This window comes from Loxodonta africana, chromosome 2 (genome assembly GCF_030014295.1).
Source record: "Loxodonta africana isolate mLoxAfr1 chromosome 2, mLoxAfr1.hap2, whole genome shotgun sequence".
Lineage (NCBI taxonomy): Eukaryota > Metazoa > Chordata > Mammalia > Proboscidea > Elephantidae > Loxodonta > Loxodonta africana.
Genome location: NC_087343.1, coordinates 211,565,977 through 211,587,677, shown reverse-complemented (window position 1 = coordinate 211,587,677; position 21,701 = coordinate 211,565,977). Strand labels below are relative to the sequence as shown.

Sequence of the window (21,701 nt, the reverse complement as noted above, 5' to 3'; positions counted from 1 at the left end):
TATTTACCTGCTGGTGGCAAAAAAGAAAAAATCAAAAGAATTTATTAAAGCTTAAATACATGCATCAGGTACTGGGTCCAGCCTACAGCGGCTCTGGTTTTATATGACCTTTGTGGACAACACCGGCCCTGCCACCTGCTTCCAGGTCTGGCCTCTGACTAATACTTTCAGTTTCTGTGAGCTGGGGTGGCCTCCCCTTCACCGAGACTGGGTCCCAAGATCTGGGTGAGGCACTGGCGAAACCACGCTCCTCATTCAGGGCCTTCATTTTGTCTTTATGTCATCTGTCAGCACCAAGGAGGCAGTGTCATGCTGTGGCCCCCAGGGTGGGGTGGGTCAAGGGGGAAGAGGCAGTCAAGACATGGGCCAAATTCAGCATTACTGCTCACTAAGGCTCTCTGAGCCTGGGCAAGCCACCGCAGGTCCTTAAAAGATTGGGGTGCACATGCTGCCTTGCAGGGTGGCTGTTAGGCTCCGCTGAGGTAACGTACCAGAAGCTCCTTGCACCGTGCCAGCCATGAGCAGCACACAAGTGCTGCACTGCTGCTTCTCAACACCCCTTTCCCCATGAACGTCCCCCAGTGGCCAGTCACTAATGAGGCCACCCTGGACAACCTGATTCTCAAGATAAACTCCTGCACTGAAAATGACAACGGATTTGAGATTTCAAGCCAAAACCAGAATGTTGAATGTCTATACTGTATCAGGCACTGTGCTAGACTCCTGACCCTTTCATTTACTCCTTGCCCATACCACAGCTTTATAAGGTGGTAACTACTCCCTTACTTTATGGGAGAATAAATTGGGGCTCAGAGTAGTTATACAACTTACGTGGAGCCACAAAGCTTACATGTGGCAGAAGTGTATTTGAACCCAGCCCCGTGTGGTTCCAAGGGTCATGTTTCTCCACTGGCCAGAGTGAAGGACATCCTATTCATGGGGGGCAAAAACCAGTCCCCTCTCCTCTGAATTCTCATAGCACTTCATGACTTGAAGGTCAGGCCCCAGTGTGCTCCACTTATCTCTCTAAAGACCAGTGTAGAGGCTGCTGATAGCATGCCTGCCTTAAAATAGTGACACAAAAAAGAAATGTTCAGGGCCTCTCAGAGCTGTCCCATCAATACGGCCCGGGCTGTGCGAGCAGAGGGGCAGGCAGTGGGCACCAACCCGCCACTCTTCCTGGTCTTGAGGACCATGTCTTTGTTGCACTGCGGACATTTCCTGATGGGCTCCGGCATGGCAGGGTAGATCTCTTCTTGCTGGGGCACCTCAGCTCCTTCCCCAAAGTACTGGGACAAGGCCTCGTCCAACCTGCAGAAAAAGACAAACACGCGCACTAGCTGGCTCTCGTGAGAAAGGCATTTGCAACATCCATACGTGGATACAACATGCATGTGATCCTAGGACCCAGAGGTCCAGTGTGGCCATAGGTCTGAGACAGAAGACAAGAGCGCACAGAGGCCTCAGCTTGCCCCCCAGCCCTGGCTCCCTGATACCCAGTTCCCAGGCAGCCCTGGAAGGAACCCAGCTGCAGGCAGATAAAGAAGCTGCTTCTACCTGGTCATTGCCACTCACTGAACAAACATGACTGCAGAGTGTCCACACACACACTCCAGAAACGTCTGTGTGGTTTGAGTTTAAACCTATTCATGCATTTCTTTTCAAAGTTGGCAAGGGGCAGACAGCATGTTATTTCTAACAAAAAGCCACACATGCTGGTTGCCAAAGAGGCACCCTGAGTCCTCCAGAGAGCCAGCAGTTGCACACCAGCACCTGGGTGTACTGACGTGCAAGCAAGCTGCACACTAATTCAAAGCAGGCATCAAGAGAATGGCATTTCTAAAGCAAACAGCCCAGGTGTTGGAGCCGGCTCTCTCTGATTATTGTTCCTATGCTGACAAAGGAGCCCTGGTGGCGCAGTGGTTAACAGCTCAGCGGCTAATCAAAAGGCTGGCAATTCGAATCCACCAGCTGCTGCTTGGAAACCCTATGGGGCAGATCTATTGTATCCCACAGAGTCGCTGTGAGTCGGAATGGACTCAATGGCAATGGGTTTTTTAATATACTGAAAAGCTCTATGGAAAGGAAAAAGCAAAATCCAGAGGAGGCAGGTCAAAAGGGGAGGCACTGGTATGTAAGGTAACAGGTCGCCAGTGAGGGTGAGCTCAGCTGGCAGCGACTCAACACCCCCGAGAGTACAGACACAAGGAATGACACGCTCTCCTGCCGCGTCACTCCCGCGAACCCCTCCTCCTCCTCAGGGAATGGTCTGACAGCCTCGGGGGCAGACCAGGTTCTGGCACTCACTTCTTAGCTTTAGCCACTGCTTCAATGAAAACCTGCTTGTATTTCTGGACTTGCTGCCTTAGAACCACACATTTGTCCTTCTTGCCCTCACAGATCAGCTTCAGATCAGCCTCCAGCTCGGCCCGGAGGTCCGGCTTGGACATCTCATAGCCCATGGAATCGTAGCCTGCAAGGAGAGCAGTGCTGTGAAGACCAGCAGGACACGGTACCCACCCTGTGGCCGCACCCCTCCTCACCTTCCACGAGCCCCATTCCCAGGTGCCCCGGGAGAAACCTCTTGTCTGCTGTAAGCCCCACGTACATCCGGGCTTTGATTGTCTCGATGTGCTCAGCGTGGGTGGCATCAGTGCCTGAAAAGCATTGCCCGGTTACTCTGAGGTAATACAGACACTGCCGAGGGGACTGTAGCACCTTAGTAACAACAGGCCCTCTCCTGCGCCTGACTTCCTCTCCAGGTAAGACACGCCGTTCACAAGAGCCCACCCAGAAACCTTAACGGCAGCCGCGCGCCTCTCCCTCACGTCTGTGTGCTCATCACAGGCACTCACTCACTGCAGCCCACAGCCTATCCTTGAGATGTCTCAAGGCTTTCTCCTTCACTCTGCATGTCAAAGAGCCCACATCACCTCATGTGCGTTATCACCATGTTCTCTCTCTCCCCCTCCCCCAGCCCACTCTCCATGCTGTGGTCAAAGGGATCTTTTGCAATGTAGCTCCACCATCAAGGAAATGCAATCAAGACCACAATAAGATACCACTTTACACCCACTAGGATGGCAGAGTCAAAAAGTCAGATGATAACAAGTCTTGGCGAGGATGTGAAGAAACTGAAACCCTTGTCCACTGCTGGTGGATCGATTATAAAATGGTGCAGTGACTTTGGAAAAGTCAGGCAGTTCCTCAAAGTTAAACACATAGTTGACATATGACCCAGTAATTTCACTCCTAGGTATATACCAAAAGAACTGAAAACAGGTATTCAATCAAAAACTTCCATATGACTTCACAGCAGCATTATTCATAATAAGCAAAAAGTAAAAACAATCCAAGTGCCCATCACCTAAGGGTAAATAAAATGGTCTGTCTACACAATGGACTAGTGTTCGGCCATAAGAAGAACAAAGGTTTGACACCTGCTACCGCATGGTTGAACTGCGAAAACATTATGCTGCATCCAAGAAGGCAGTCAAAAAGGCCACGTTTTATGATTCCATTTATATGAAAGGTCCAGAATAGGCAAATCCACAGACAGAAAACAGACGACTGGTTGCCAGGAAATAGGGGGTTTTAGGAGAGAAATGGGGCTCCTGTTAACGGGTACAGGGCTTCTTTTTGGGCTGATGAAAATGTTCTAAAACCGATTACGGTGATGGCTGTACAAGTCTGTGAACACACTAAAACCACTCGACTGTACACTTTAAATGGGTAAATTGTATCGTATGTGAACTACTCTCTCAATAAAGCTATTACATAAATTATCTTTAAAAAGTGTAGCTCTGCCTACATTGCTCCTTTACTTAGGAATCTTGCCGGTTTCCCTGCTGACCACAGGTCAACCACCAAGCTCCACAGCCCACCACATAAGGCCCTTAAACTCTGTCTGCAATCACTGACTGTGGAGTTATTCGGACCCAGCCTTTCATAGCTTACAAACTTTGTGACTGTAGATAGGTTCTGACCTCTCCAAGCCTCACTTCACCTATAAATGGGAAAAAGAACGTAACGCCGACATTACAGAGTTGTTGTGAAGATTATGTGAGACACAGAGACGGCAGTTTCCAGCACCCTGAGTTACTGACCAATGCCATGCTTTTCCATGAGGGCAATGAGGTCGGCTTCGGTGAGCAGCTGGGGCGGGCTCGTCTCTCCGTCCACCATCTCCACAGTGCTGGGCTGGAAGGACGAGCCTCTCTCATAGACAGGGATGATCTGCACATAGCAGCAGAAGCTTTAGTCAGATCATGATGTCATCATACTTGGGAAAAGACAACTTGCATTTCAAAGAATATGGTCCTGATCCACCAGGCGGCATTAGGGCTGGGTAAACAATTGTCTCCCCTTCCCTGAGGCCCACAGGGTCAGACATCTGAGAGACAGCATCTGCCCTCTGTCTGAACCTATGGTTCTTCACCTTGTCGCTCCAGTGATCATAGGGATACACGTCCAGATAGTTCCGGGCCAGAACCATGAGGCCGCTGGCCAGGAAGCGCTCCTGGGCAATGTCAATCTCCACAGTAGTCTCCTGCCCCTGGGCATTCTGGGAGCAGCAAGCGAGGAAATGGCGAACAATGAACTCATACAGTCGTTGCTCATCTCCCTGTGAAGAAAGGAAAAAAGAGTCTGAAAGCCCCTCCGGAACATTAACCCGCAACGGCATCAGCGCCATCCGTGGTTTAAACCAGGCCCATGCCCCTTTCAGCCAAAAGCTCTGAACAGAGCAGGGCACCCCATTCCTCGAGGCCTCTGTACCAATATGGAGCGCCAGGCCCATCCTCTGGGTTTCTATGATTTCAAGCTGAAAAACGTCACAGTTCTAATCAGGATAAGGTAAGCAGGGGAGTCATCTTCCCCTTGAGCCAGAAGTGATACTTGTGACATAAAACCAATCTAAACAGAAAACAAGATGAAAGAATAATAAGTTAGCAAGAAACTCCCTAACATATAAAACACTGCCCCTGGCAGCCTTGCTGCTGTTGTTAGATGCCACTGAGTCGGTTCTGACTCACAGCGACCCTGCGTGCAATAGAACGAAACACTGCCCAGCCCTGTACCATCCTCACAATTGTTGGTATGCCTGAGCCATTGTTGAAGCCACTGGGTCAACCCATCTCATTGAGGGTCTTCCTCTTTTTTGCTGACCCTCTACTTTACCAAGCATGATATCCTTCTCTAGGGACTGGTCTCTTCTGATAACATGTCCAAAGTATATGAGACAAAGTCTTGTCATCTTTGCCTCTAAGGAGCACTCTGGCTGTACTTCTTCCAAGACAGATCTGTTCATTCTTTTGGCAGTCCATGGTACATTCATTATGCTTCGCCAACACCATAATTCAAAGGCGTCAATTCTTACGCATTCTTCCTTATTCACTGTCCAGCTTTTGCATGCATATGAGGCAAGTGAAAACACTATAGCTTGGGTCAGGCACACCTTAGTCCTTAAAGTGACATATTTGCTTTTTAATACTCTGTGCTTCAAAGAAGTCTTTTTGCAGCAGATTTTCCCAGTGCCATACATTGTTTGTTTTGACTGCTGTTTCCATGGGCATTTACTATGGATCCAAGTAAAATGAAATCTTCGGCAGCCTTAGGCGAAGTTTATGAACACAACCATATCATGAATGCAATTACTTTATGAACACATCACCTTCTGGACACAACCAAGCAGTTAAGTAATCGAGGATTTAGTGGGGATCAACTTATCAAAAGCCTTTAAAATGTTCATACTCGTAACCGATCATTCTAACAATTTATTCCAGGAAATAATGAAAGATTGGCACAAATATTTATGTACAAAGATGTTAACTCTAGTACACAAAAAAGAAAAACCTAAACCCATTCCACAGTAGAACTGCCCCATAGGGTTTCCAAAGAGTGGCTGGTGAATTTGAATCGGCAACCTTTAGGTTACCAGCTGAGTCTCTATAAAAAAAAAAAAAAAAAAAAAATTTTTTTTTTTTTTTTTTTAGTATGTTGTTATTAGGTGCCGCTGAGTTGGTTCCAACTCATAGTGACCCTATGTACAACAGAATGAAGCACTGCCCAGTTTTGTGCCGTCCTCACAATTGTTATGCTTGAGCCCATTGTTGCAGCCACTATGCCAATCCATCTCGTTGAGGGTTTTCCTCTTTTTTGCTGACCCTCTACTTTACCAAGCAGGATGTCCTTCTCCAGGGACTGGCCCCTTCTGATAACATGTTCAGAGCATGTGTGATGAAGTCTTGCCATACTTGCTTCTAACGAGCATTCTGGCTGTACTTCTTCCAAGAAAGATTTGTCCATTCTTCCGGTAGTCCATAGTACAGTCAATATTCTTTGCCAACACCATAATTCAAAAGGCGTCAACTCTTCTTTGGTCTTCCTTATTCACTGTCCAGCTTTTATATGCATACGAAGAGACTGAAAACAGAATGGGTTGCGTCAGGTGCACCTTATTCCTTAAGGTGACATTTTTCCTTTTCAACACTTTAAAAATGTCTTTTGCAGCAGATTTTCCCAATATATCTTTGATTTCTTAACTGCTGCTTCCGTGGGCATTGACTTGTGGATCCAAGTAAAACAAAATCCTTTACAACACTTCAGTGTTTTCTCCACTTCTACCATGATGTTGCTTACTGGTCCAGTTGTGAGGATTTTTGTTTTATGCTGAGGTGTAATCCATACTGAAGGCTGTGGTCTTTGATCTTCATCAGCAAGTGCTTCAAGTCTTCACTTTCAGCAAGCAAGGTTGTGTCATCTGTGTATCTCAGGTTGTTAACGAGCCTTCCTCTAATCCTGATGCTGTATTCTTCATACAGTTCAGCTTCTCGGATTATTTGCTCAGCATACAGACTGAATAAGTATGGTGAAAGGATGCAACCCTGACACACACCTTTCTTGAGTTTAAACCACACAGTATTCCCTTGTTCTCTCTGAACGACTGCCTCTTGGTTTATGTACAGGTTCCTCATGAGCACAATTAAGTATTCTGGAATTCCTATTCTTTGCAATGTTGTCTATAATTTGTTATGATCCAAACAGGTGAATGCCTTTACATAGTCAATAAAACACAGGTAAACTTCTTTCTGTTTACCTGTTTACCAGGATCCATCTGACATCAGCAATGATATCCTTCGTTCCACGTCCTCTTCTGAAATCGGCTTGAATTTCTTGGCAGTTCCCTGTTGATGTACTGCTGCAACTGCTTTTGAATTATCTTTAGCAAAATTTAGTAAAAATTTACTTCCATGTGATATTAATGATATTGTTCGATAATTTTCACTTTCTGTTGGTATATTAGTATATCCGATATTAAATACACCTACTCCTTGACTCCGCAACCAGAATGCTGCTTAGAAGCAAGGATGGCAAGAGTACGACTTACATACTTCGGACATGTTGTCAGGAGGGATCAGTCCCTGGAGAAGGACATCATGTTTGGCAAAGTACAGGGTCTGCGGAAAAGAGAAAGACCCTCAACGAGGTGGATTAACATAGTGGCTGCAACAACAAGCTCAAACATAACAACGATTTTAAGGATGGTGCAGGACCAGGCAGTGTTTCGTTCTGCTGTGCACAGGGCTGCTATGAGTTGGAACCGACTCGACAGCACCTAACAACAACTCCTCGACTATCTCGTTATCTGACATTTTGCATTTATGATGATAGTAAAAAATCTATCATCCAACTACTTTGTGCGTTAATGATCTACGTCTAGCAGTAATGAACACTGAGGTGTGAGGTCAAAGTCAATACTGGCTGTGATGGTTTTAAGGTTATGTGTCAACTTGGCTGGGCCATCATTCTCAGTGGTTTGGCAGATGTAATTCGGCTGTTATGTAATGATGTAGTCATTCTCCATTTTTGCATACTACCAATTTTCATTTAACAGCCTGGGTCTTTGGAACCTAACCATGTCGGTAAGGGAGGAGTGGATGTAGTCGGAAACAACCAAAATTTCCAAAAGCAAGATTTAGTAAAACAAAAAAAAGAAATAAGGGAGCTATGCAAGTATTGTAGGAGACAAAGAGTGCATACCAGAGATTAGTTTAAAAAAAAAAAAAAGTCTTAAAAAAAAATTTAGCAAAATAACTTATGCAGTCATCAAAAATTACACTTCTAAGGAATATTTCAGCATGTGGGAAAATGCTCAAGATACAAAAATGGAAAAAAGTTTACAAAATCATTTAAGATTCTAATTTTTTTATAAGAAAATTACATGCATAGAAAAAAGGTGGATTTTATTCTAGGGGACGAGGTTACAAGGACATTTTTTCTTCTTTATGGTCTTCTATATTTTCTAAATTGTCTGAAATTAACATGTAATGATTTCATAATTAAAAAGACCAATAAAAAACCAAACCCACTGCTGTACAGTTGATTCTGACTCGTAGCAACCCTCCCAGACAGAGTAAAACTGCCCCATGGGGTTTCCAAGGCTGTAATCTTTACAGAAGCAGACTGCCACATCCTTCTCCCAGAGTCGCTGGTGGGTTTGAACTGTTGACCTTTTGGTTAGCAGCTGAGCACTTAACCACTGCACCACCATAGGTCCATGAAAGAACAATATATGTCATTAAAAGGGAAAACAAAGCTAAATTTACTTAGCTTTGCAACAAGCCTGCAATTGTAAAACAAGCTTAAACGGCCCCTGCCCTCATGGAGCCCACTCCCCAGCTGAGGAAATAACTGAAACCTGTGAGACAATCAGACATAGCTAAGCATGAATATTCTGCAGTGAGTATGAGTACGAAACTATGAAAGAAGTGTAGATTAAAGTTTCAGGATACAGATGGACACTGATCCCATCTTTAATGGATGGACAGGACTCTTATCATTAACAAGGCAATCCAGTTCTGTGTGGGGATGGTGGTGGGTGTGGACATGGGTGTGGTGATAGGGTTGTGTGTAGGCATGGTGGTGGGTATGGACATGGGTGTGGTGGTAGGTGACTGTGGGCATGGACATGGGTGTGGTGGTAGGTGTGGGTGTGGGAATGGTGGTGGGTATGGACATGGGCGTGGTAGTAGGTGTGGGCATGGGCACGGTGGTGGGTATAGGCATGGGCATGGTGGTAGGTGTGGGCATGGGCATGGTAGTGGGTATGGGCAGGGGCATGGTGGTAGGTGTGGGCTTGGGCATGGTGGGTATGGACACGGGCATGGTGGTAGGTGGGGGCGTGGTGGCAGGTGCAAGTGTGGGCATGGTAGGTGGTGGTGCTTAGGGTAAGGATAGTGTATGTGGTGGTGGGCGTAGATGCCGTGGGTGGGAGTATGGGTGAGGGTGTGGGGCTTTGCAAAGGTACAGAAATGGTGTGGTGCCCAGTCTGTGTGTAGAGAGTCAGTGAATAAGCCAGAGGGCAAGTGCCAGTATGGACAAGTGAGGCTGGACAGACCATGTGGCCCGTCATGGAGGGTTTTCATGAAAACCAGGCAGAAAACCGTGAAACACAAATGTCACGCTGACTTTTCTGATATTGAAGAAACATCTCAAAATCACTTATTCCTATAACAGGTGCCCACAGAGTAAATTCCAATCCTCCTGTTGACCCCTTAGCCCCTCTCTGGGGCTCGGCAAGTGGCGGCAGTAGAAGTGTATTTATGAACTAACCTGTAAATTGCTGGTGTGTTTGGTGGGGTGAATGGGAGGGTGGGCTTGGTCGGACTTGTTTCCGTTGCGGGGGGTGGGACCGCCCCGCTCTAGAATGCTCTGGGCAAAGGCTCCCCAGCGCGGATCCTGGATCTGCTGCTCCACCAGCGCTGTCAGGTTCAGGTCTTTGGGGAAAATATTTGTCTCAGTTCGGGGATAGCTGATGTACCTAAACAAAGGCAAACAGAAATAAAAAGAAATGGTGAGGTCTTTCAGTGGTCTGCAAGTGGTTCTGTTAGACCAAAGCCCTGGTGACTCCTGCAAGCACCCATCTGACACAGCCACCTGGATCACCACACTGAGACTCTCCGAGGTGTGGCCATGGTGAGGGGCAGGAAGCAGGATCTGCCGCAGTGTGGTGGAGGATCAGTGGCCCAGGGCACACTGGTGAAGGCTCTGGCACGGCAGCAGCAGTGGGGCTGGGCAGCAGCAGAACCTGCTGCAATGGAGGAGTCCTACTTGCCCTGACAGCTACCATGTGTATGTCTGTAACTTTTCTTAAGACCAAAGGACAATGCTATCCAAAGAAACATGTGGACTCTGTATTTAATTTGCAATTTTCTAGTAGCCACATTGGGGTTCTTGGATGGTGCAAACAGTTAAGTGTTCGAACCCACCGAGAAGCACCTTGGAAGAAAGGCCTGGTGATCTGCTTCCAAAAGGTCACAGCCTTGAAAACTCTGTAGAATTGCTCTATTCTGACACATCTGAGGTCACCATGAATCAGAACTGACTTGACAGCAACTAACAACAGTAGTCACTTTAAAATAAAAACATACTAACTCTAAAAATATATAATCAACGTAAGAAATTATTAATGAGTTAAGTTATCCTTTTTTTCATGCCAAGTCTTTGAAATCCAGCGTGTGTTTTCCAATGACAGCACATCTCAACTCAGACCACCCCTATCTCGAGTCCCTGGTCACATGCGGCACGTGGCTGGAGAGCTTAGCACCCTGAGGAAGGGCTGCCTTGCCACTGGCAGACACCACCTAGAGGTGCCACCTGCCCCTGCCAGGCTACCGAGAGGTCAACAGCAGGATGTGAATTCACTCTGTGGGCTCTTATTTGAGGAATAATTGATTCTGAAGTATTTTGTCATATCAAAGAAGTCAGTGTTGCCATTATTTCACTTCAGGGATAGGGTGACAGACATCTAGACCATTTATGCTTCCCTCATTAAGCTCTATTTCTAAAATATTTCATCCTGATAAAGATACACCAAAATCTATTCCCAAATCCAGAGGACTCACCCTTGAGTATAGAGCCTCTCGGCAATTCTCATGGTTTCCTTTGCATTTATTCTCAACTTTCGCGAAGCCAGCTTCTCGAGCTCCTGTTGAGTGAGTCAGCAGGTAGTTAGCGTGAGTGGTGGCCGTAGGGCACCAAGTCACACACACTTGTCCTCCAGAGTACATTCCACTCCCATCACCCCAGCTGCTGCTGTCACAGGAGGGGAGAGCTGTGTTCTCAGTAGCAATTAAAAGTAGTAGTGACAAGGGACAACTAGAAGCAGAGAGCCAAGACCTACCTTGTCTTGATAGCCACGTGCTCTGCCCTCTGGACCAGCCTGCATGCAATCCCAGCATCTCACACAACTTACATGTTTACGAAATGCGACCTTGAACGTTACTCGGAATTAACTACAAATGCTAAGGGGCCAACTAACTGGAGAGGCAGAGGACTGGGTTGCAGCCATTCTCCACAGGGTCTTCTGTTACCTATCTGGGACCTTAGGTAAGTCATCACATTTCTCTGGGCCTGGGTTTCCTCATCTGCAGAATTAAGTGAGCACTATTTCCCAAACTTTATTAATCTTAAAAAATACAGATTCCAGACTCCAACTCAGACTCACTAGATCAACCTCCAGGGAAGTGACTGGAGATTTTTTAGCAGTCATCGCAGGGGAATTTTTACAGGTAAGTGCGGGAAAAACAAGGTAACAGCAAGCTTCCCAAACCCGGCTGCACATCAGAAGCCCCTGGGAGGCTCCTTGAAACCTGGAGTCCCAGGCCCACAGCAGAGCAATACTTCAGAATCTCCAGGATTGGGGACCAGAAATTTAAAATTTTCACTGGGTGCCAAGATGATCCACCAGCTAGGCCCCAGTCCTTAGGGGCCCATGGGTCAGAGCAACCCCAAGGTTCTCTAGATCCATATGCCCACTGAGGTCTGTCTCCAACTCCCAGGTCAGAGCCCCAACCCCTGCAGGGACCTTCAGCATGCAAGGAGCCAAGCATGGTGGGCCCTGGAGTCTGGTAGGTCCAGTGCTGAACAGTGAACTCATAATGTCATGTGCTCTGAGCCCTGGCTTCCCTGCGTGTACAATGTGTCCCAACGTCTACCTTTCAGGTTGTAGCAGGGATTAAACAAGGCAAGTGACCCTCACTGCTCGTCCCCCCACAGTTCTGTGCTCCTCTCCTCGCACTATGTGTACAGTCTGCTGTATGAACCCATCCTAACGTCCACACCAACTTGTGACTACAGCCAGCCCCGCTGTGGGCACCAGACAACCTGGCAGAGCCTATAGGTAGCAGCTCAGCCAAGGTCTAAGAACTCATACCTGTGTCAGGGAGCCAGCAAACTGCTGGCAGCACGGGGAATGAAGCACATGCCTGGGTCTGCCAGCGTTAAGAGTGCTGGCCAAGCTACCCTGTCAAGGAGCCCCTGCCTCGAAGGCAGCTGTCAGAGTGGCTGTGACACTGGCCCAAAGGAGCTCTGCACAGGAGGGGCTGATTCTGCAGCTCATGCTCAGGGTGCCTTTTTTTCCCCCGACAAGGCACTGCTTTTTGATGTGCATTCTAGGATCACAGTGTTTCTAGAATCTGGGGATTGGTCTCCTAGGCTGCCAGCCTCACAGCCTGCAATACAATTCCTCCGTGTAGCTCCCAGGCCCTCCACAGTTTGCCCCTGCTTACCTTTCCAGCCTCCTCACAGACATGCTCTGACCACCCGCAAGCACTCTGCCGGACACCGCTGTGCCTTTTGATCATGGGCCTTCTTACATATTATTCTCCTATGTCTCCTCACATGATCATCTTGGCCATGCCCCTCTCCTGGAGGCACCTCCGGGCCATCGTGGGCCTGTGTTCTCCTAAAGACACTGCTGTGCTGACCCCACCCCAGCACGAAGCAGACAGTGCTGCCCCCACTCATCTACACCCCAAATAAGAATAAAGACTGTGTCGGTCTGGTCACCCTTATAATAGTCGCAGGGCCTAAATGCTTAAAAATGTGATTAAGTGGGTGACTAAACCCTGTGTTAATAGATCATTTCTACCTCATTAAACCAGTTATTCTTCTCTAGCGTCTCTCTACTCTCTAGGATCTGGCAGTCCCTTAGCAAAGAGGAACATTGGGGCTGTGGATGAAGCACCCCCTGCCAACTTGGAAAAGAGGGAAGGAAACTGAAATCGATGCACAGATGCAAAATGGCTGCAGGGAAAACTGCTGACATTCAACTCAATGCATTGAAATAGCAAAGAGCCACTGTGTCTGTGGCAGCGCAGTGTGTCTGTGGCAGTGCAGTGTGTCTGTGGCAGTGCAGTGTGTCTGTGGCGGTGCAGTGTGTCTGTGGCGGTGCGGTGCGTCTGCAGTAGTGTGGTGTGTCTGCGGCAGTGCAGTGTGTCTGCAGTAGTGCGGCATGTCTGCGGCAGCGCGGTCCATCTGCAGTAGTGCAGTATGTGTGTGGCAGTGCAGTGTGTCTGTAGTAGCGCGGTGTGTGCGTGGCAGTGCGGTGTGTCTGCGGCAGCATGGTTTGGTTGCAGCAGTGTGGTGTGTCTGCAGTAATGTGGTGTGGCTGCAGTAGTGTGGTGTGTCTGTGGCTGCGTCTGCGGCAGTGTGGTGTGTCTGCGGCTGTGTGGTGAGTCTGCAGCAGTGTGGTGTGTCTGCAGCAGTGCGGTGTGTCTGCAGTAGTGTGGTGTGTCTGCGGCAGTGCGGCGTGTCTGCAGTAGTGTGGTGTGTCTGTGGCAGTGTGGTCGGTCTGTGACAGCGGTGGCTCTGAGGCAGAAGCAGAACCAGGAGCGTCTGGGGACAGATGCTGCCACCCCCTTGGCCCGGTACGGGGGAGGGAGGTTGCGGTCTCGGGGTCTGAGCCTTTCCGATCTCCCTGAGGTAGACTGCTGGCAGGAGGGCTGGATTCATCAAGCTTTGAGGTTCTGGTCCCAGGACAAGAGATGCACCATGGGATGGATGGACGCATGCATCAGGCTGTTTTAAACCTTATTCAACACCCCCAGCTCTGACTCCAGGTCACCAATCAACTCAATGATCATAGGATGACTTCTCAAAGTGAAGGGCCCAGAAAGGTTGCGTGCACCTGTCAAACAGACTTGGGACGCACGGTCCTGATCCCACTGATAGGAATACGTCCTGGAAAACCAAAAAAGTGGCTTCCAAGTACAGCTGGTATCCCATATAGTGGTATCAGGGAGATAGCAAGCAGTGTGCACTGGCCACTCCTCACTGCAGACAGACAGACTGGCGGCCCTGGCCCTGGGCAGCAGTCCGTGAGCTCAGTGAACATGAGCCTGGTGCTGAGAAAGGGACGGCTCCAGTGTGCTCACGGCAGACCTCCAGGCCTAGGCAGTGGAGCCAGACCCCAGCCCAGGACTCACCAACTCTGAGGTGCACAGGAAGTGTCCCCTGAGAAGCAAACTGACTCACAGCCCTGACTACCAAGGATTCTGATAGAGGAGTGGTGTGAAAGTGGCCAGGAACTTGTATTTGAACAAGCAGGCTAATATACTGACTCTAACATAGGTGATCTGAGAACCTCACCTTGGGAAACACCACACCAAGCCCCAGAAAATTCCCGTGGATGACAAATATCATTCTTCCAGGCCACCTGGGAGATAATCAGCTGTTCTCTCCCCTCGGTGATACTCCAACAATGCTGCTGACTCTACGGCAACCCATATTTAGCCAGTGAGGAATAAAACACATATGCCTAACTCTATAAAACTGTCCTGTAACTTTCCCCTTAGTCCCTAAACACACACAAACACACATGACCCTGCTCCCTCCATGTGTGGTCACCTCCAGAGTTGACCCTGAGCTCGATGATAACTAGAGTTTTCTTGCAAAATGGTACGTAGGAAGAGGCACCCCCAATGTGATCTGCCCAGACTTGTGTCCCATGGGGATGGCCCGCCTCGGGATTAAGACAATTGAGAAGTTGTGTTCCAAGGCAAGTTCAATAGTAGATACTCAAAATGATGTTGACACAGATTATGTAGCAAGATGGAAAAAACAAGCTACTTGGATTATAATGCAGTAAAAATATGCATATTAAAAAAATAGGAAGAGACCATTACTGAAACATTTTGATCAATGATTCTATCTTGATCAAAAGGAGGCAAATGCAGAACAGAATTTCAAATTCTCATGGACTCCAGACTCTTGGAGCTACGGAGGCTGGATGAACCCCCGAAACTATTGCCTTGAGAGGATCTTTAAACCTTAATCCAAAACTATCCCCTAAAGTCTTCTTAAAGCCAAACAATAATTTAGCTTAGCTAAAGGATGTTTGTCTTCGGAATTATAGTCTCTTAAGAACTATCTACATGGGATGAAAGACAACAGCAACTCAAAAGATTAGATAGTAACCTTAGGGGACAGTGAGTCTATGTTAATGGGGAGGAACAACTCAGAAAAGGAGGGTGAGAATGGTTACACGCCTCGAGAAATGTAATCAACGTCACTGAATTGTACTTGCAGAAAATGCTGAATTGGTGTATGTTTTTCACTCAACAACAGAAATAATAAATTATTAAAAAAAAAAATAGGAACACACAAAAAGCTGATCAATAATCATGCAAAAATTGTGAGGTTAAAGGTGATTTGTTTTCCTCCTTTTGTTTTCCCAACCTCGTTACATTGCATTTGTTAACTTAGAAAAGAAAAGAAAAGAACTATGGGGCTAAGCAGGCCCGTGTTTTGGGATTTCCGTTTTTCCCAAGTGCTTTCCTGTGTGGCCTGTGAGGGACGATGCTTCCTTCCACGGGGCCACAGGTCTGCGCAGTTTGACCCGTCCCAGCAAAAGAAGTACATACACACTACTTACTCGGTGGTGGAAACTTCCACCCAGAACCTACCACAGTGTCCAGGGCTTGAGGCCTCCACTTGCTCTTCGGCTTAGAGCAAACCTCCACCACGGTTGCCGTAGGATCCTAGAAAGCCAGGAAGACAGACAACCAAATCAACCTGCTGGCACATCACCCCCAGTTTCCCACAACAGTGTGCTCACCATTACAGATGACCCTGGCCAGCACCTGAGCTGGTGCTGAGGGGAGTGCCCCTATTTGATGCAGGGTTTTAGCCAACAGTACGAGGGGAGTCATGACCACTGTCCCAGGTACAGCAAGTGTTTTGGGGCGAGTCCACAAGCCATGCATTCCTCAAGCAGTTTGCACACTTCTGCAGCATGGCTTCCATGCAGAGTGTTAATTCTTTAAAATTCAGGCTAGTATACAATAAGAGATAAGAGAAAACACACAATACAAGCTGGAAAACTCCAATCCTAAAACGAACTTGACACTTATAAGAGACTGTAAATGGGCAAAGAACTGAGGTGAACTGATTTACTAACGAGGACCTATGTATATCGAAATCCCGACTTCTCCCTTGCAATAGACTGGGGACCCCTGCCAGGACTTCTGGCACCACCTCCTGGTGGAGTCAAATGGGCAGGTGCTTTTTGTTATCAGACAAATGTGCAGTGTCCCAAGGCTCCGGTGGTGTGTGAAGTAGGGGGATAACGGGGGCCTCCTGGAGGCAGCGCAGTCTGTAGCTACAGCACGGGCTGGAGAATTGATACACCTTGCCCAAATCTGTGCTCTGCCATCGCTAGCTCTAGTGTGTCGGGCTACTTAACTTTCTCCAGGTTCCTCATCCGTAAGATAGAGATGCTGTTACCGCCCTCACAGGCATATGAGGACTAAATAACATGTAAAAGAGTGTGCCTGGCACACAGCTGATGCTCAGTAATCATTGGTTCCTTTCACCAAATCAATGATTCACGTGTCATTGGACTACAGCCACATGACTGATCAAACCAGAGGTCTCTGGACTTGACTTGAGCACCACAGTGCCCCTGGGCTGAACTAGGCACTTCTTTCTGACCAGCGTGGGTGGCATCATAAAGTGGACAGTCTGAGGTCAAGGAATATGAAGGCTGGCTAACTCTACCACCGACTAGCCAGTGACCCTGAGCAGCTGTGGTCCTTGGCAATGTGCTGTTTCCTTGACCTCGCACACTCTTGCCCCAGGTCCTCCTCTGGCTGCCTCCTTCGAACCATTCAGTCTCTCTCTCAAATGTCACCCCCTCAGAGAGGCCTTCGTGAGCACCTCATCTAAACACTGTCCCCAAGGGACCCCTACCCCAAGGTTGTTCTCCTTCCTCCTCTGCAGGAAATGGACTGCTCAATAGTGACCTGATGACTGTCCTGTTTTGCCCCATGAGGGTGGCAACTGCATCTGCCCTGTTCCTACAGTGTCCCCAGCACCTAAGAGTGTTTGGCACATAGCAGGCGCTCAGTAAAAATGTGACAGCCGTGCCTGTCATCTCTGTAGATGTCCGCATCTGAATGGAGGAGAGGGCTAGACCAGATGCTGTCCTGTGTCCTTCCACTGTAGGAGCCTGGGGCGATGACCTGGCAAGGCTGTAGTGGTGTGCTGGGCTCCAGGGAGGACTGCAGGGAAGCAGCTCTCAAAACCTCGGATTTCCTCTCAGTTCCGCATTGCATGCAGATGGAGCAGACCATTCCCTTCTACATTTTCGGTGCAGTTTTCATGGGGTTCTAGTCTTACTGGTTCACAAACACTGATGTCCTGAGATGCAAGCTTATAGACAGAAAAGCTACAGTGCAGCGGGAAAAGAGGACGGGACCATCTCAGCCAACATGGAGAGGGAGCTGGGACACATGTAGAAGTCTTCTTTCTAGATTGTGAAGATTTCAAACGTATTTCTTACCTCCATACACAGCTGATAGAGGACGAGACAAGCTGTGTGGTTAAAGAGACGATGCCTCTTCCAGTTGAATTCTACAATGCCATCTTCGTGCTCATGAGTTACTATATCGGGAAAGACAAGCCGGAAAGCAATGACTCGGAGAAACTACACGATATTACGACCGATAAGTTTCTTGGCAGCTAAGAAAACCTCCAGTGGATTCTGAATACCACGAGGAACAGGAGGAAGGGTAGCAAGAGGAGAAGCCGCACATCTAGCTAGTGCTATGGCTGCTCCATGTCCCTCTGTTATTCCTGGGCCCTCTGGCTCCAGGCCTGTTGTGGATTGAATTGTGTCCCCTTAAAATATGTGTTGTGAATCCTAATCCCATTTTGGAATAAGGTTTTCTTTGTTAATGAGGCCCTATCAGTGTAGGGTGTGTCTTAAGCCAATCATCTTTGAGATATAAAACAAGATTAGACACAGAGAAGCAAGCAGAGACACGGGAAGACAGATGTCACACCACAGGAAGGTCACCATGGAACCAAAGAACAGAAGCTGAAAAGAGACTAGGAACTTCTTCCAGAGCTAACAGAGAGGAAGCCTTCCCCTAGAGCCAGTGCCCTGAATTCTGCCTTCTAGCCTCCTAAACTGTGAGAAAATAAAGTTCTGTCTGTTAAAGCCACCATCTGTGTTTCTGTTACAGCAGCCCTAGATAGTCACTGCCATAAGCAAGATTAGAAGTCACACATCTAACTAGTGCCATGGCTACTCCACGTCCCCGTTATTCCTGGGCCCTCTAGCTCCATGCCATAACCCCCCTGTGCTTACCTTTAATTCTGTGGAAGGTTTCTGGCACAAAAGCCTGAATGGCTTTGAACCTCTCTACCACAAAGCCCAGCGTTGGGAACTGGCAGCTGCCGTAACTGATCAGCTGCTCGGCCAGCACCTCAGGGAAAATCCTCTGAAGCCTTAGGGTCTGGAACCTTGTGAAGGCAGCACCTGGGGAGCAGACAACAGGGAGGTGAACGTGACGGACAGTATGGGCTAAGTCAGATGTACACACGCACATAAACCCCGCAATTAGCCCCCAACATGCCAAGGAGCCTTCCTGTGTGGCCCTCACCAATCCGCAGGTCCAGCTCTTGCCTCACGTCTACAGCATCGCTCACTCTCTGGTCGGGCTCTGTTAGGTTCTCACAGGCCAGCCTGATGGCTCGTGGGGTGATCTCGGAGAAACGGGCCCTCAGCACTGGCAGACTGGGCTTCACTGCGGAACAGAGCAGTTAAGAATCCAGCCTCACTGCCTTTCATCACATCCAGGAAAGGGCTCCCTGTGCTCACGCCACCTTGAATGGCGAGGAGTTCATGTCACTGACACAGTTAAGGTCATGGAATATAGTCCAAGAGGGAAACACCACTGTGCCCTCTCAACTGAATGTTACCAGAGATAACGGGGCAGTGAACTCAGCTACTAAGGAAGTCTCTGGTAAGCCCTGTGAGATGTCAGTCTCACTTGCTCTCTCAGACCTTTAGGAAAAAAGAAAAACTTTGCCCATGGAAGGGTCCTATGGGGGAATGTTCTTTCACGAGAGAGTATAGGACATACGCTGTCCCTGACAGTTATTTAAGCTCCCAGGACGCATGACAGCTTTTTACACAAACACACTTAAGAAAAACTGCACCCACCACCCTTGGAGCCCTAGAATTGCTGTCCACCACTTCCTCTAAGTTACCTAAAATCAATATCCCTGTTAAATAAAAAAAAACCGAATCCATTGCTATCAAGTTGATTTCGACTCATAGCGACCCTATAGGACAGAGTAAAACTCCCCCCCAGAGTTTCCAAGGAGCCCCTGGTGGATTCAAACTGCCAGCCTTTCGGTTAGCAGGCGAAGCTCTTAACCACTATACCACCAGGGTTTCCATATCCCTGTTAGAACCATCCAAATTCACTTCATTAAGTATTTATTAATACTCAGGCATTGCACAAAAAATATGGGAGATAAAAAAACAAGCAGAACATTTTAGAATGATTCTTTACACTTTACGTCTGGTATATAAAACGCAAATGTGTCACTTTAATGACAAAGGTGCGCCTGACTCAAACCACGGTGTTTTCAATTATGCATGTGAAAGCCAGACAACGATTAAGGATGACTGAAGAAGAACTGACACCTTTGAATTATGGTGCTGGCGAAGAATACTGGAAATACCACGGACTGCCAAAAGAACAAACTTGGAGGAAGTATAGCTAGAATGCTCCTGAGAAGCAATGACGGTGAGACTTTGTCTCACATACTTTGGATGTGTTATCAGGAGGGACCAGTCTCTGGACAAGGACATCCTGCTCGGTAAAGCAGAGGGTCAGCGAAAAAGAGGAAGACCCTCAACGAGATGAACTGGCACAGTGGCTGTAATAATTGGCTCAAACATGGCAATGACTGTGAGGATGGCACAGGACCCGGCAGTGTTTTGTTCTGTTGTACACGGGGTCACTATGAGTCAGAACCAACTCTACAGCACCTAACAACAACTGTATATACATACATACACATATGCGCATATACGTACATGCATGTATATATACAGCCCCCGGAAGATGCAAACTGTTAAGTGCTGGGCTACTAACCAAAAGGTTGAGGGCTGAAACCCTCTCAATGATGCCATGAAAGAAAGACTTGCAGGGGTTCAGTGACTTGTTCCGGCATGACACACAGCTGCTGAGTGGTGGAGCTGGCCATGGACCCCACTCCACTCCAGAGCCCATGTCTTCCCACCTCACGAGGCTGAGAGTGACTCAGAAGGGAGAGGTTCATGTGGAAGAGCTCGGCAGTGGTCCAGGAATACACAGATACAGGAGAACAAGCTAGTTATGTGATCCCAAGGTAAAAAATATTCAGAAATGGCATCACCTACCAGCCTTGCATACGTGGATGATCTCAAATCCAATATTCTCCCCTTCTCTGTCACAGTCAGTCCAGATCACCAGAGCCTGGCACTGCTGCGTCTCTCGTTCCAGAGTTTTCTGAAATTCACAGTGGGGAAACAGCAGTGACAGCAGGCTCTGCAGTGCTACTGCTTGACAGCTCTCACTAAGGAATGGGACTAAGCATTAATGGTGCTCTTAGAGTATGCCCATTTGGGTGAAAAAAACAGCAGACAACACTGTTCTTACCAGCTACAAGGATGGCGAGGTCACTAAGGCAGTCCTCCAGCTTAGAAGACTGTTTAGTAAAACACCCCGACACACAAGTATAACTCACTCTAGCACACATCTATAACCCCCAACGCACACTTATAACTCACCTGACGTAGCTTATGACTCCCCCGCATATGCACTTACAACTCACCCTTAATGTGTGGTTATAGCTCACTGCTGACACATACTATTAACTCCCTGACACACACTAACTCCCCCAAAGCATACTTATAACTCCCCTAACACATGCTTATAACTCTGCAACACATGCTTACAACTCCCCTTAACACACAATTAATAACTCCGACACACGCTTCTAACTCCCCCCAGGCACATGCTTGTAACTCCCCCGAAACATGCTTATTACTCCCCCGACACACGCTTATAACACCCCTGACGCACCCTTTTAATTCCCCCAACACACACGTAAAACTTCCAATACACACCTAACTCCCAGACACACACTAGTAACTCTCCTCTGACACACACACTTATAATCCCCCTGACATACTTGTACCTTCTCCCGATACACACGACTCCCTGACACACACAAATAACTTCTGACGCACACTTATAACTCCCTCCTGACAAATGTATATAACTCAGCCTTAACACACACTCATGACTCTCCTGGTTCTAATTAAGTACTGGTTAAAAAAAAACAAAAACAAAAAACAGTGAACTACAGATGCCCTGACTGCTTGTAAACGGAACAATTCATTTTCAAACAACCGCTGGGACCGTGTAGTCTCTTCACTCTAACTAGGTGAGCCAAGGTTAGAAAAATTAGTAATGATTAGTTATTTAAACTACCAGCATTCATAAAAAGGCTTACTTCAATCCTCTGGACACTTTGTTTTCATGGTCTCATTTATACGATGGATGAGAATAATCTTT

At 47.7% G+C, this 21,701-nt stretch overlaps 1 protein-coding gene across 3 annotated transcripts in view; it reads right to left on the bottom strand.

The window, feature by feature from the left end:
• TOP3A (DNA topoisomerase III alpha) overlaps nucleotides 1–21,701 on the bottom strand; it is a 46,779-nt gene that overhangs the window by 7,128 nt on the left and 17,950 nt on the right. For 2 of the 3 annotated variants that reach the window (XM_023539748.2, XM_064279382.1), the window contains exons 5-17: nucleotides 20,522–20,630; nucleotides 18,729–18,872; nucleotides 18,434–18,604; nucleotides 17,624–17,724; nucleotides 15,747–15,821; nucleotides 10,905–10,987; nucleotides 9,613–9,820; nucleotides 7,392–7,457; nucleotides 4,439–4,624; nucleotides 4,107–4,236; nucleotides 2,544–2,657; nucleotides 2,308–2,473; nucleotides 1,168–1,311 (exon numbers count right to left, since the gene is read on the bottom strand). In XM_023539748.2, the coding sequence (XP_023395516.2) occupies nucleotides 1,168–1,311; nucleotides 2,308–2,473; nucleotides 2,544–2,657; nucleotides 4,107–4,236; nucleotides 4,439–4,624; nucleotides 7,392–7,457; nucleotides 9,613–9,820; nucleotides 10,905–10,987; nucleotides 15,747–15,821; nucleotides 17,624–17,724; nucleotides 18,434–18,604; nucleotides 18,729–18,872; nucleotides 20,522–20,630 (1,697 nt within the window). The remainder of the gene's footprint in view (nucleotides 1–1,167; nucleotides 1,312–2,307; nucleotides 2,474–2,543; nucleotides 2,658–4,106; nucleotides 4,237–4,438; nucleotides 4,625–7,391; nucleotides 7,458–9,612; nucleotides 9,821–10,904; nucleotides 10,988–15,746; nucleotides 15,822–17,623; nucleotides 17,725–18,433; nucleotides 18,605–18,728; nucleotides 18,873–20,521; nucleotides 20,631–21,701) is intronic. The other variant, XM_003420663.4, reaches the window with a different exon arrangement.